This window comes from Rhinoraja longicauda, chromosome 19, assembly GCF_053455715.1.
Source record: "Rhinoraja longicauda isolate Sanriku21f chromosome 19, sRhiLon1.1, whole genome shotgun sequence".
Taxonomy (NCBI): Eukaryota; Metazoa; Chordata; class Chondrichthyes; order Rajiformes; family Arhynchobatidae; genus Rhinoraja; species Rhinoraja longicauda.
This window is the reverse complement of record NC_135971.1, coordinates 14,610,425-14,625,555: the sequence shown is the minus strand read 5'-3', so window position 1 is coordinate 14,625,555 and position 15,131 is coordinate 14,610,425. Positions and strand designations below refer to the sequence as shown.

At 51.2% G+C, this 15,131-nt stretch overlaps 2 protein-coding genes across 2 annotated transcripts in view; both read left to right on the top strand.

The window, feature by feature from the left end:
- LOC144602699 (zinc-binding protein A33-like) overlaps positions 1 to 2,029 on the top strand; it is a 69,979-nt gene extending 67,950 nt beyond the window's left edge. Inside the window, exon 6 of the mRNA XM_078415829.1 lies at positions 276 to 2,029. Within this exon, the coding sequence (XP_078271955.1) occupies positions 276 to 808 (533 nt within the window). The 3' untranslated portion in view covers positions 809 to 2,029. The remainder of the gene's footprint in view (positions 1 to 275) is intronic.
- A 5,932-nt stretch (positions 2,030 to 7,961) lies between these two features.
- Positions 7,962 to 15,131, top strand: LOC144602855 (zinc-binding protein A33-like). The gene is made up of 6 exons (XM_078415977.1): positions 7,962 to 8,378; positions 8,469 to 8,555; positions 12,434 to 12,661; positions 13,315 to 13,337; positions 13,425 to 13,543; positions 14,522 to 15,131. Exons 1-6 carry the CDS (start codon positions 7,962 to 7,964, stop codon positions 15,046 to 15,048), a joined length of 1,401 nt encoding a protein of 466 aa, XP_078272103.1. The 3' UTR covers positions 15,049 to 15,131.

The following is a 15,131-nucleotide window of genomic DNA, read 5'->3' as shown; positions in this document are numbered from 1 at the left end:
CATCCCCACGGCAATCTCGCAATTCTCCTCAATCTCCGCACTCGTCCTCCCCGTCCACCCTCCCCCACCTCACGAAATTCCCCTCCCCATCCCGGCATAAAAACTCCGGGAGAGATGTCTGTTGTCCACCCGCTGTGGTCGGGGTGAAACCCCGGGCAAGGTTTCAGTTGTCCGCCCGCCTGTGCCTGAGGCCGAGCGGCCTCTCCCCCGGTCCCGGGGCCGCGCTGCCCGAGTCTCCCCCCGGGGACTCTCTGATTCTCTGCTTCTCCCCCCAGTCTTCGTCACCCTGGATGTGGAAACAGCGCATCCGCGGCTCGAGGTGTCTGAGGATCGGAAGAGGGTGAGATGGACCCCGACCCGGAGGAGTCTCCCTGACACCGGGAAGAGGTTTACAGGCAGTGCGTGTGTGCTGGGATCGGAGGGATTCACATCGGGGAGGCATTACTGGGAGGTGGAGGTGGCGGGGAGTCGGTGGTGGAGTCTGGGAGTCGCCGCAGAGTCTGTGGCGAGGAAGGGACCGGTCATACTGACCCCGGAGACTGGAGTCTGGAGCATCTGGCAGTGGGGTGACGAGTTTGCTGCACTTACCTCCCCTCCATCCCGTCTCCCCGCCCGTCCCATCCCCGGGAGGGTGGGAGTTTATCTCAGTTACGAGTCCGCGACAGTTTCATTTTACGACGCGGGCACCAAGTCCCATCTCCACACTTTCACTGGGAATAAATTCACGGAGAAACTTTATCCTTTCTTCGGGCCTTATTGGGATGGAAATTGGCTGAGAATCTGCTCCGGTTCCGCTCCGGGTGTGTAAAAGGGTCGGGTCCCGGGACCGGCGTCAGGAGCGGGGCTCAGGGGCTGTGGGGCAGAAACCCGGTGGACAACAGGTCGGCGCTGAACGGTTCCCATTTAATCCCCAAATTCCGCGTCGTAAAAACCCCAGTGAGCGCGGAAATAAAACCAGGGGGATTGTAAATGTGGGAAGAGTGTAATAAACTGCAACTGAAATCAGAGCTGACGATCCGTTCATTTTAACGCGTTAACTGCGTCCGGCAACGGAACAGAAATTACTTTTGTGAAAATATAAAGATTGAAACAACCGCCCTTCCCGCGGGTTCAGCCGCGGCCGCGGGCGGCGGGTCCTGAGCTCCGGGCTCCCCCGGGTTCTAAAGATTGTAGTTCGACGTTGATACATAGATCATTCTTCATTCAGTCGCCCCCAGACCCCTCCCCCACCTCTCCCTCAGTTACACCACTTCTGTATCGCTGCTGCTTCCTGCTTTGATCTCCCGGTGGCCCAGCACTTTAACTCCCCCTCCCATTCCCAGTCTGACCTCTCTGTCATGGGCCTCCTCCAGTGCCATAGTGAGGCCCGCCGGAAATTGGAGGAGCAGCACTTCATATTTCGCCTGGGCAGTTTGCAGCCCGGTGGTATGAACGTCGACTTCTCCAACTTCAGATAGCTCCTCTGTCCCTCCCTTCCCCTCCTCCTTCCCAGATCTCCCTCTATCTTCCTGTCTCCACCTATATCCTTCCTTTGTCCCACCCCCGACATCAGTCTGAAGAAGGGTCTCGACCCGAAACGTCACCCATTCCTTCTCTCCCGAGATGCTGCCTGATCTGCTGAGTTACTCCAGCATTTTGTGAATAAATCGATTTGTACCAGCATCTGCAGTTATTTTCTTATACTACAGGTGCAGGAGTAGGCCATTCGGCCCTTCGAGCCAGCACCGCCATTCAATGTGATCATGGCTGATCATTCTCAATCAGTACCCCGTTCCTGCTTTCTCCCCATACTCCCTGACTCCGCTATCCTTAAGAGCTCTATCTAGCTCTCTCTTGAATGCATTCAGAGAATTGGCCTCCCTCACTGCCAGTTTCCCACCAGCTCCCACTTTCCTCTGCTCGAGCCCCGACTCTTCCCTTCGCTTTCTCGCCGTCTCTGTCTCTGTCTCCGTTTCAGCGAATACTTTGTAACTCTATCGGTGCAGTTTGTGTAGCGACTCTTTGCATACTTGTGCATGCAAATCCAAGAATCCCACTGTGACATGTCAAATGTGATAATAAAGTGTCATTCAAGCATTCATTCATTCGTTCATTCAATCATTCATTCATTCAATCATTCATTCATTCATTCATTCACTGACACGCTGACAACAACATGGTGGTATTGGTTTTGTTTGGTTTATGATTTCACGTGCACCGAGGTACAGTGAAAAGCTTTGACTGCGTGCTGTCCATTCAAATCATACTGGACACGAGCACAATCTAGATGTACCAAGTTCAAGGGGAAATTCAAGTTCTGAATGTGAAATTCTGTAAAGGATCGTTCTTTTTTACGCACGATTTTAAAGACGAGAAGCCAATCGTCCATCAATCCTGAGGATCACGAGTGGAAACGTGAAACATCCATGTCCCTCCACAGATGCTGCCTCACCGGATGAGTCGAGCGGATTTTTTTAAATGTGTTCCAGATTCCAGCAAATCCTGGCTCTTGTGAGTCAACTCTCTGCCGCCACTCACTGTATTCCCATCAGCCCCACTGCTTGCACTCATTTCTCGCACTCGTACCATCACCCCCTCACCCTACCCTATTTCCCCTTGCCTCCACCCCCACACTAACCGACGCTGGGGTTACATCAAGCAGCCGGTTCACCGAGAGCCCCTCACGCCCTCGGGAAGTGGCAGGAAACCGGAGCACCCGCGGGGAAAGCACGCGGTGACGGGTTGATTGAACAAAGTCCACACAGGCAGAACCGGAGGCCTGGATCGAACCCTGGTCGTTGGATCTCGCTGGCGGCAGCTGTAATCACTAGAACATCACGGCAGCGTTTGTGATGGGGCAGTGCAGTGAATTTGTCGACTAAACCAGTTAAATAATTATCGATTTATGTTCCAAATATGTGACTTTCTTCACAGAATGTCCAAAAGTCTCTGTGAGTGAGGCCACCATCATTACTTGGCGGCCCTACGGATCACGGACAAAACGGGGGCAGAACATAAACAACGGAGGGCGTGAAACCCCCGCCCACCCAACCCGCCCGCCTCCTAACCCCCGGCACTCACCCACCCCCCACACCACCCGCCCCCACCTGCCGCAGTGTCTCCAGTCCCAAACCCGTTTAGGTTTATTATTTTCACGTGTACAAAGATTTACTTTTGCACACTATCCAGTCAACTTAGATAATACCAAAGATAAAGGCAGTCAAGTCAAACACAAGTACAATAGATAGCGAAACGGGAAGTTACAATGTGCGGGTAGTCCATAGAGCTCAGAAGACTATCGGAACACAGCTACCAGCCTTGGAGGGCATCTGCAACACACGATGGCTCAGAAAAGCCACCAGCATCCACAAAGACTCCTCACACCCCTGCAATAGTCTGTTCGAACTTCAACCACCGGGCAGACGCTACAAGGCCTTCTACGACCGCACCTCCGGACTCAGGGACAGCTTCATCCCCAGGGCCATAGCTGCTATGAACCGGTCCTGCTGAGCCGGATGGTCACATCGCACAGCGAACCGGTACAGATCTACTTGCACTTTATTCTGTTTTAAAACTGTTTCTAATTTTGTTTCATTGGGTTGTCTAAATTTATACTGATTAGCCAATTGATTTATTGTATCGTATGGGAGGCGCACTCCCAATCTCGTTGTACCACTCCCTGTACAATGACAATAAAGATATATTGTATTGTATTGTAGCATATAATTCTCAGCATTGCAGCGTCACAACCCGCTAACATTTATACAATGTCCTCGCATCTCTTTTAGGAGACCCCAGAGTGCTTTGCTGGTGTAAATCGCATTGAAGTGCAGCCAGTAATTGTAACAAGAATGGAGAATCGATTTGCAGACAGGAACATTGACAAACTGACTTTAAAAGCAAGTTATACTATCCGAACAGATTGTGTTGATGTGTTGGAAAGACCTGCAGATGCGGGTTGAAATCGAAGGTAGACACAAAATGCAGGAGTAACTCAGCGGGACAGGCAGCATCTCTGGAAAGAAGGAATGGGTGACGTTTCGGGTCGAGAAGCACCAAGCACATGTTCTAATAAACACAAACTTTCTATTCGGTTCTTGTGAACCTTACTAGTCGTGGAAATTATCCAAATTCAACCAGAGGGTATTTCATTTATCTATTGCACGAACCTATTAATATATAATACTGTAAGTGGGTATGAGTTTTTAATTGTCATTAAAAGACAAGTGGGAGACCGTTCCTCGTAGAGGGTGTACAGGGAAGGGGAGAGGGTGTGACCGAGGAGCCCTGGATCCAAAGCCTCTCCTGTATTGGTGTAGCACCCTCAACCCCCTACTCAATCCCCCTTAGCCCCATCCCCACCCCCACCCCCCCCCACTCTCCCATCTTCCCTGACCCCCACCGCCCCTTCCCCCTCACCTACTCTCTCATCCCACCACCACCCCCCACCCCTGCTATCCCCTCCCCCCCCTCCTCCCCACGCCCACTCTTCCCTCCTCCCCAACCGCTCTCCCTCCCACCCCCACTCCCCATTACCCAACACCCCCCTTTCCCCCACTCACTCCTTCCCCAACCCCCCCATTCTCTCCCCCATCCCCTCCTCCCCCACTGTCCCCCTCCCCAGCCCCACTCTCCCTCCCACCACTACTCTCTTCTGCACCCCCTCCCCCTCCCCTCCATTCTCTCCTCCCCAGCCCCACTCTCAGTCCCTCACCCTCCTTTCCCCCACTCTCTTCTCCCCCAACACCCTCCCCACCCACATATTTTCTCCTCCCCCAGCCCACTCTCACTCTCCCCCACCCCCTCTCTCCTCCACCCCGCCTCCCCCGCTCTCTCCTCCCCCCAACGTCACCCTTCTCCTACCCCCACCCTCGACTCCACTCACTCGCTCCACCCCCATTCTCTCTGTCCCCTCCCCCCTTTCCCCCCACTCCCGCTCTCCCCCCACTCTCCCTCTTCCCCACCCCAAACTCTTCCCTGACACCGACTGTCCCCTTCCCCCCCACCCTAACTGTCTCTCCCCCCCCACCAATATTCCCCTTCCCCCGCTGTCCCCCTCCCCAGTCCCACTCTCCCTCCAACCCTCACTCTCTGCTCCTCCCAACCTACCCCCACTCTCCCCTCTTCCCTGACCCCCACTGTCCTCCTTCCCCCCCCCACCCCCACTCTCTCTTCCCCCACCACCACCCCTCCTCCCCCATCCTCTCCTCCCCCCAACCTCAGCCCCTCATGCCCCCACCCCTCCACACACTCGCCCCACCCCCATTCTCATTGTCCCCCTCCCCCACTGTCCCCTCTTCCCCACCCCCACTGTCGCCTCTTCCCCACCCTCTTCCCACCACCACCACCACCACCCTCCCTTCACCCCACACCCCCTCTCCCCCCCAGCATCCCCCTCCTGCCACACCCCCTCCTCCCCCTTTCACTCTCACTGTCCCCTTCCCCCACCCACCTTCCCCCCTTTCCCTCCCCCCACTCATCCCTGACCCCCACATTCCCCCTTCCCTCCCACCCCCACTCTCTCTTCCCCCCACCACCCCGCTGCCCACTCCCCAGTCCCACTCCCACCCCACTCTCTGCTCCTCCCACCCTCCCCCCTTCCCTGAGCCCCACTGTTCCCCTTACACCCACCCCCACTCTCTCTTCCCCAACCACCCCCTCCCCCGCTGCCCCCTCCCCAGTCCCACTCTCCCTCCCACCCTCCCCCCACTCTCCCCTCTTCCCTGAGCCCCACTGTTCCCCTTACACCCACCCCCACTCTCTCTTCCCCCAACCACCCCCCTCCCCCGCTGTCCCCCTCCCCAGTCCCACTCTCCCTCCCACCCTCCCCCCCACTTTCCCAACCCCCCTTTACCCCACTCTCTCCTCCCCACCCCCCCATTCTCTCCTCCTTCAGCCCCACTCTCACTTTAGATAGTTCCTCTGTCCCTCCCTTCCCCTCCTCCTTCCCAGATCTCCCTCTATCTTCCTGTCTCCACCTATATCCTTCCTTTGTCCCGCCCCCTGACATCAGTCTGAAGAAGGGTCTCGACCTGAAACGTCACCCATTCCTTCTCTCCTGAGATGCTGCCTGACCTGCTGAGTTACTCCAGGACTTTGTGAATAAATACCTTCGATTTGTACCAGCATTTGCAGTTATTTTCTTACGACAGACAGATAAACTGCCCTGGCCTGTCTTACCAACTTGCATCACCTTTATCCGAGTCAAATAAATCAGCCGTTGATCCGCCCATTGGCCCAGTTCATGGAAATCTTGCTCCATCCCAGATGAATGGATTCACTCTCCAAAACGTCACCATAGAAACGGCGAAACGTAGAAAATAATTGCACGAGTAGGCCATTCGGCCTTTTGACGAATCTCTGACGATGTGAGGCAGCAACTCGTCTTTTGAACGTTGTTTTTGAGTTGTCCTTTCTGCAAATTGGCGACTGCATTTCCTACACCTTCAACAGTGGCAGGTTTTCAGTGACAGGGAGGTGGTGGTTGAGAGGAACCCGTGAACCACTTGCCCTGTGGTTGACAGCGGGGGAACCTCCCACCCCACCCTTGTTGGCGCCGCAGGTGCATATGTCCAATTTCTTAAAAGTGGTCGCCATGATTGTGGCCCTCGGGTCCTATGCCCGACGATCCTCTGAGACCGGGTGTAAGTCTCGTTCCATCCTGATCCCGGGCTGTGAACGGAGATGCGGGCGGCGGGTTCCACTGCCCAACAGGTGCAACGCCTCCTCAGTTACACCTCCTTAGCGCTGGTCCCTGTCCCTTTCTGTCCCGCCTTACACAATCCCAGGGCAATCTCTCCGCTTTCGTCTATATTCAGGCCGGTTTAATGTCTAAGTGACCCCTCCCTCGAGTGATTAGTTGGATTAGTTGGAAGCCTGCTGCGGCCCAACCATCGGCCCAACTCGTGGAGCTGTCTGCCTCCAGGGCTCTGGTTCGCAGAGCCCGCGGATCGGACTTGCCATCACCGGAGCCGGCCGTCCTCGGAGGCTGCGGGAGCGGCTGCGACTCGCCTTAGGCTCGGGCCGCGTGGATGCCGACATCGGGAGCACCGGCAGCGGCAGCGGGTTCACCCGCCCCGGATCGCGGGGCTTGGGTCGCGGACATTTCACCGTCCGGCGCGGCCTAAGATATGCCGCGGGATATTTCTCTGCTGGGCGGGGGCTTCAATGTCGGGAGCCACGACCGCCCCGACGTGCAGCAACAGCGGCAGCAGCAGCGTGTTCGCCCGCCCCGGATCGGACTTATCATCGGCGGAGCCGGCCGTCTTCGGAGGCTGCGGGAGCGGCTGCGACGCGACGCGCCTTGGGCTCGGCCCGCTGTGGACCGTCCGGTGCGGCCTGCAACCACAGCAACCTGACTGCGGGCGAGGACAGCGGGAGAAGGGAAAGACATTGTGGCCTTCCATCACAGTGAGGAGAGGAGAGGACTGGAGGAGACTCACTGTGATGGATGTTTCTTTGATGGATGTTTCTTTTTTTGTGTGTTTTTGGGGTCGGGTGGTTTGAGTGCCTGTTTGATGTTTTTATTGTTAGACTGTGTTTTGGGGGGTTTTCTGGGGTTGTGTAATTTGGGTGCCTGTTTAGTGCTTTTATTGTTGGACTGTGTTTTTGGGGGTTTTTGGGGTTGGGTAATTTGGGTGCCTGTTTAGTGCTTTTATTGTTGGACTGTGGTTTTGGGGGTTTTTTGGGGGTGTAATTTTGATGCTTATTTAATGCTTTTGTTGTTGGACTGTGGGTGATTGAATTAACATTTTGTTCAAGATGGCCGCGCCGTTGTGTTTGGCTGCCTGCCACTGTGTGTTTCTTTTTTTTCCTAGTCAGATGTGCAGCACTTTGGTCAACGTGGGTTGTTTTTAAATGTGCTATACAAATAAATTGACTTGACTTCACTTGACTTGAACACTTGCAGCCAAATAAGGTCATTGCCGGAGACGGCAGCGCGCGCAGTGGAAAACACTGAACCAGGAAGAGGCGGAGTTACAATGGCTGCGAAAGAACAGGTCGAGAGTTTAACCGAGGAGGTAGTTTGTCCCATCTGCATGGATTTCTTCACCGATCCGGTGGCACTGGAGTGTGGGCACTACTTCTGCCGCTCCTGTATCACACAGAGTTGGGACAGGGAGGAGAGAAACTCCTGCCCGGAATGTAGAGAGGTGTTTACAGACCGCACCCTCAGGGTGAGTCGGGCCTTGGCGAGACTGGCTGAGAAAGCTCGAACACTGAGCCTGAATCGGACAGAGAAGGAAAGTAAACCTCACTGCGAGAAACATCAGGAAGAACTGAAGCTGTTTTGTGAAACGGACAAGAAGCTGATCTGTCTGGTTTGTGCAGCTGGGCGGGAACACAAGTCTCACAGCTTCATGCCGGTAGGTGAAGCTGTTGAAATCTACAAGGTAAAAGCAAATCGTTTTTGATCACATCATTGTGTATTCTATTATTTATTGTCTGACATGTTTATTCTCTGATCTGAAACCCAACCCCTGGATCAGGTGAAATCTTCCGAATATCTCACAGAAAAGAAATCAGAGATCGAGAAAATTGAGCAGAAACAAAAACGGAGCATTTCAGGAGTTCAGGTGAGGCTTTGTCTTATGATTTAATGTTTTATGTGTAGATTTATAAAACATATAGTAGACGTGTAGACGTGTGTCACGTGTAATAAGTGGGCACCTGCATAGAGCTCAGTGGTTGAGGGCCGAGCTATTGGGAGAGGTTGGGCAGGCAAGGACTTTACTAATGGGAGCGCAGGAGTCTGAATAATGATCTATTGTACGTGTATAATATCATGAAATGAAATGTTCGGGTGAATACTCAGTCTTTTATCCTGAGTAGGGTGTCGAGAGTGCGAGGGCATGGGTTTAAGGTGAGAGGGAACAGTTAATGGAACATTAAGGGCAACTTTGGTAGTGGATATATGGAACGAGCTGCCAAAGGAGGTAGTTGAGTCAGGTACCTTAACAATAGACAATAGGTGCAGGAGTAGGTCATTCGGCCATTCGATCCAGCACCGCCATTCAATGTGATCATGGCTGATCATTCTCAATCAGTACCCCGTTCCTGCCTTCTCCCCATACCCCCTGACTCCGCTATCCTTAAGAGCTCTATCTAGCTCTTTCTTGAATACATTCAGAGAATTGGCCTCCACTGCCTTCTGAGGCAGAGGATTCCACAGATTCACAACTCTCTGACTGACTGATTCACAACTCTCTGACTGGACGGTGGCGCAGTGGTAGAGTTGCTGCCTTACAGCGAATGCTGCGCCGGAGACTCAGGTTCGATCCTGACTACGGGCGCCGTCTGTACGGAGTTTGACATCTTGTTGTACATCCCCTTTTCCTAACTTGACACCATTCAGATAATAATCTGCCTTCCTAATCTTATCAGCAAAGTGGATAACCTCACACTTATCCACATTAAACTGCATCTGCCATGCATCCGCCCACTCACACAACCTGTCCAAGTCACCCTGCAACCTCATAGCATCTTCCTCACAGTTCACACTGCCACCCAGCTTTGTATCATCTGCAGATTTGGTAATGGTACTTTTAATCTCTTCATCCAAGTCATTGATGTATATTGTAAATAGTTGCGGTCCCAGCACCGAGCCTTGCGATACCCCACTAGTCACTGCCTGCCATTCTGAAAGGGACCCATTTATCCCCACTCTTTGGTTTCTGTCTGTCAACCAATTTTCTATCCATGTCAGTACCCTACCTCCAATACCATGTGCTCTAATTTTGCCCACCAATCTCCTATGTGGGACCTTGTTGAAGGCTTTCTGAAAGTCGAGGTACACCACATCCACCGGCTCTCCCCCGTCAATTTTCCTAGTTACATCCTCAAAAAATTCCAGTAGATTAGTCAAGCATGATTTCCCCTTCGTAAATCCATGCTGACTCGGAACAAGGGGCCACAGTTTAAGGATAAGGGGGAAGTCTTAGGACCGAGATGAGAACGTTTTTTTTCACACAGAGTGGTGAATCTGTGGAATTCTCTGCCACAGAATGTAGTGGAGGCCAGTTCATTGGCTATATGTAAGAGGGAGTTAGATCTGGCCCTTGTGGCTAAAGGGATCAGGGGGTATGGAGAGAAGGCAGGTACGGGATACTGAGTTGGATGATCAGCCATGATCATATTGAATGGCGGTGCAGGCTCGAATGGCCTACTCCTGCACCTATTTTCTATGTTTCTATGATCCTGTTACTGCTATCCAAATGCTCCGCAATTTTTTCTTTTATAATTGACTCCAGCATCTTCCCCACCACTGATGTCAGACTGACTGGTCTGTAATTTCCCATTTTCTCTCTCCCTCCTTTCTTAAAAAGTGGGATAACATTAGCTACCCTCCAATCCACAGGAACTGACCCTGAATCTATAGAACATTGGAAAATGATCACGAATGCATCCACAATATCTAGAGCCACCTCCTTAAGTACCCTGGGATGCAGACCATCAGGCCCTGGGGATTTATCAGCCTTCAGTCTCATTAATCTCCCCAAATCTTTTTCCTGCCTAATGTGGATTTCCTCCAGTTCCTCCGTCACCCTAGAATCTCTGGCCACTAGAACATCTGGGAGATTGTTTGTATCCTCCTTAGTGAAGACAGATCCAATGTACCGGTTCAACTCGTCTGCCATTTCCTTGTTCCCCACAATAAATTCCCCTGCTTCTGTCTTCAAGGAACCCACATTTGCGTTGGCTTTTTTTTTCCTCTTCACATACCTAAAAAAGCTTTTACTATCCTCCTTTATATTATTGGCTAGTTTACCCTCGTACCTCATCTTTTCTCCCCGTATTGCCTTTTTAGTTATCTTCTGTTGCTCTTTAAAAGAGTACCAATCCTCTGGTTTCCCACTCTTCTTTACTATGTTATACTTCTTCTCTTTTATTTTTATGCTCTCCTTGACTTCCCTTGTCAGCCACGGGTGCCTCTTACTCCCGTTTAGAATCTTTCGTCCTCTTTGGGATAAATTGATCCTGCAACATCTGCATTTATTCCCAGGAATACTTGCCATTGCTGTTCCACCGTCTTCCCTGCTAGGGCCTCCTTCCAGTCAATTTTGGCCAGATCCTGCCTCATGCCTCTGTAATCCCCATTGCTGTACTGTAATACTGACACTTCCGTTTTTCCCTTCTCCCTCTCAATTTGTAGAGTAAAACATCATATTGTGGTCACTGCCTCCTAATGGCTCTTTTAACTCGAGTCCCCTTATCAGATCAGGTTCATTACACATCACTACATCCAGAATTGCCTTCTCCCTGGTAGGCTCCAGTATAAGTTGTTCTATGAATCCATCTAGGAGGCACTCCACAAACTCTCTTTCCTGGGGTCCATTACCAACCTGATTTTCCCAGTCTACCTGCATATTGAAATCTCCCATAACCACCGGAGCATTACATTTACGACATGCCAATTTTAGCTCCTTATTTAACTTGCACCCTATGTCGAGGCTACTGTTTGGGGGCCTGTAGATGACTCCCATTAGGGTCTTTTTACCCTTGCAATTCCTCATTTCTATCCATACTGATTCTACATCTCCTGATTCTATGTCACCCCTTACAAGGGAGTGAATATCATTCCTCACCAACAGAGCGACCCCACCCCCTCTTCCCACCTGTCTGTCTTTTCTATATGTTGTGTACCCCTGAATATTCAGTTCCCAGCGCTGTTTCTCTTGAGGCCATGTCTCAGTGATTCCCACAACATCATACGTGCCAATGTCCAACTGAGCCTCAAGCTCATCCACTTTATTTTTTCTTATGAGCTTTTCTGACTGACTACTCGCGTCCTCTTGGCGCTCTTTTTAAACTGTCTTTTCACACTGCAATTACCACTTACTTTGCTCTCAGCCAACGGTCGTCCTTGCCCTGCACCCTACCTTTTCTGACTGACAACTCGCGTCCTCTTGGCGCTCTACTGACTACAGTTAAAAAGTCTTTGAACAAATTCTTAGGAGAACTATTTTAGAACTATCTGGGCCAAATGCGGACTGTAGGAAATAGCGCAGATGGGGCGTCTTGGTCGGTATCTAACACCCCTTGCTGTATGACTCTGTGAAGTCTGTCATTCCAAGAGGTGCTGCTGTCTGCCAATTCTGGTGACCTGGTTCTGTCCAGTGAGGGTTAATGGACACACGGAATGGAACAGGTTGCAGGGAATTGTACTGGGAAAATGGGAATGATGTGCTTGCACATTACTTTCACAAAATATTTCAGAATTATCAAGACGAGCTCTTGAATTGCCATACATTAGGGAAATGAAAGCTACGGATTAAATAGAAGTAAATGGAGTTAGTGTAGATATGTACAGAGCCCAGCATGGACATGTTGGGCCGAAGGGCCTATTTCTGCACTGCAGGACTTGACATTGACTAGCCAAATGTCACCTGCCATGCCATGTGGAAACACAGCAGAGTAACACAATATATTGATTCTCATCTTTCATCTGACAGAGTCACACAACCTTCAGTCACAGATCACATCCCAGTTTGCTGAACTGCACCAGATTCTCACTGAGAAAGAGCAGTGCTTACTGGGAGAGATCTGGGAGGAAGAGAAGAAGCTTGTAAAAACAATGGAGAAAAATCTTCAAGAGATTCAAGAGAATTTAAAGTCCATTCAGGAGGAACTCTCAAAGTTACAGGAACAGATAGATCACAAGGACGACGTGATATTTCTGAAGGTGAGGGGTTACACTATAGTTTGGCGAAGTGAAAGTGCACAGTCACAAAATAGTGGGTTACATTTCTGAAATAAATGCCGCATTTTCCAGTAATTCAGAACTGGGTCAATGTTCCATCTGTTCCAACTACTCACCACTTCCGCCAACATTGCCCCAAATTCCAGGAATCCTCATGTATTCATCCCACTTCAACTTAAATTTATCTGCAATATTGTCTTCAGGCCATCCTGTGAGTTCCACGTTCTCTTTGCTGCATTTCTAATGGAATTTGTTCAAACGTCATCTTAAATTTCAGCTTATTCCCCCCACAAGTAGTGATAATATTTCCATCCCCCACCCATTTAAATCCGACACTGATCCTAAAATATTTCATTCCATTTTCTCTGACATCTTCTCCAGGTAAAATCCCACGACCTGCTCGGTCTTACTTATAAGTTGCATGATCGTGCCCATTTTCATCGACACTCCTAATGCTTTGCCCCATGTTCGATGTCTTTACCATAATATCCACTTCCTGTCTGTGTGGCAGGGGCAAAGAGTTGGGAAATAGGAATTATCAGTGGGTTTTTTTCTAGCAATTTGGCGAAATACCCGCTGTCGGGATCATGACGATCCATCTCAGTCTATTGACATTTGTGTTTTATTTATTTCAGGAGGTAGCTGGTCGCAAGACGAGGTAGGACATGCTTTTGACAGAAACAATGTATGTTTTCAAAGAACAGCTCAAATGCTCAGTTTATAACCAGCTGTTAAATATTTGCAGGTTTAGTGATGAAGCTAAACCAATGTTGGTGGCAGATGAAGCATTGATGATTGAAACGTTTGATCGCACCTTTTTCTACAACATGGCATTGAGAGAAACATCTGATATCATCAAGCGAGGTAAAACTGATACCTCTTATCAACTCTTTGTGTGAAGAAAACTGCGTTCTCCAGAATTGATATCCCCGCATGAAAATAATGTTTCGATGATCCAGCCGAGATCTTGTTGCAAATTTTGACAGACTTCCTCGCAACCCATAACATTTCCCATTCTCCACAAACGTACTATACACACCTCCTACATTCACATCCAAGCCACAAAAATATAAAATAAACAGCAAAGGTTGCAGCACCGATCTGTGATACACATCACCAGTCACAGACCTCCAGGCAGAAAAATCATCCTTCTACCGCTACCTTCCACCTCCAACCACCAAGCCAATTATGGGTCCATTTTACCAACTCGTCTTGGATCCCACCTACCTTCGCTTTCTGGACCAGCCTTACATGCGGAACATTGTCAAGTCCCTCAGTGAAGTTCATATATTGGTTCACAACGAGATCAGAGTGTTCTTGGTTGCACAGACGCATCAAATGCACCCTCCAATAAATAAAGCAAGTAACCAGTAGCAGATTGCCTCGCCCGTCCAGTCCACTCCCGTTCTGTGTGATCACGTCAACTCCACCCCATATCTCTAACTCCTCTTTAACCATCTCCAATTACCCCTCACACCAGTCTCCTCATCTTCCAATCTGCCTCTCCCTCGCCATCTACCCGCAAGATATTTGAATACCCGCCTTATTTCTCCATCCCCACCCGCAATCTCTCGTTCATCCTTACTTTCCGCATTCGTTTTCCCCGTCCGCATGCACCACCCCTTCCCGTTCCCGATAACCCGCGGGATTTCCCCTCTCCAGCCCGGTTAAAAACGCCGGTAAAAATGTCTGTTGTCCACCCGATGTGGTTGTGGGTGAAACCCCGGGCAGGGTTTCAGTTGTCCGCCCGCCTGTGCCTGAGGCCGAGCGACCTCTCCCCCGGTCCCGGGGCCGCGCTGCCCGACCCCCGGGGACTCTCTGATTCTCTGCTTCTCCCACCAGTCTCCGTCACCCTGGATGTGGAAACAGCGGGTCCGGGGCTCGAGGTGTCTGAGGATCGGAAGAGGGTGAGACGGACCCGGAGGAGACTCCCTGACACCGGGAAGAGGTTTACAGACAGTGCGTGTGTACTGGGATCGGAGGGATTCACATCGGGGAGACATTACTGGGAAGTGGAGGTGGCGGGGTGTGAGGGCTGGAGTCTGGGAGTCGCCGCAGAATCTGTGGAGAAGAAGGGACCGGTCACACTGACCCCGGAGACTGGAGTCTGGAGCATCGAGCGGTGGGATGATGACTTTGTTGCATTCACCTCCCCTCCATCCCGTCTCCCCGCCCGTCCCATCCCCGGGAGGGTGGGAGTTTATCTCAGTTACGAGTCCGGGACAGTTTCATTTTACGACGCGGACACCAAGTCCCATCTCCACACCTTCACTGGGAATAAATTCACGGAGAAACTTTGTCCTTTCTTCTGGACTTGGCATGAAGACCACTGGCTGAGAATCTGCTCTGGTTCCGCTCCGGGTGTGTAAAAGGGTCGGGTCCCGGGACCGGCGTCAGGAGCGGGGCTCAGGGGCTGTGGGGCAGAAACCCGGTGGACAACAGGTCGGCGCTG

Excerpts from the sequence above, each read along its gene's own strand:
- LOC144602855 (XM_078415977.1), top strand. The coding sequence starts at position 7,962 with ATGGCTGCGAAAGAACAGGTCGAGAGTTTAACCGAGGAGGTAGTTTGT. Across the intron at positions 8,379-8,468 it reads TTGAAATCTACAAGGTAAAA|GTGAAATCTTCCGAATATCT; the intron begins GCAAATCGTTTT and ends CCCCTGGATCAG. Across the intron at positions 13,544-14,521 it reads ATCTGATATCATCAAGCGAG|TCTCCGTCACCCTGGATGTG; the intron begins GTAAAACTGATA and ends TTCTCCCACCAG.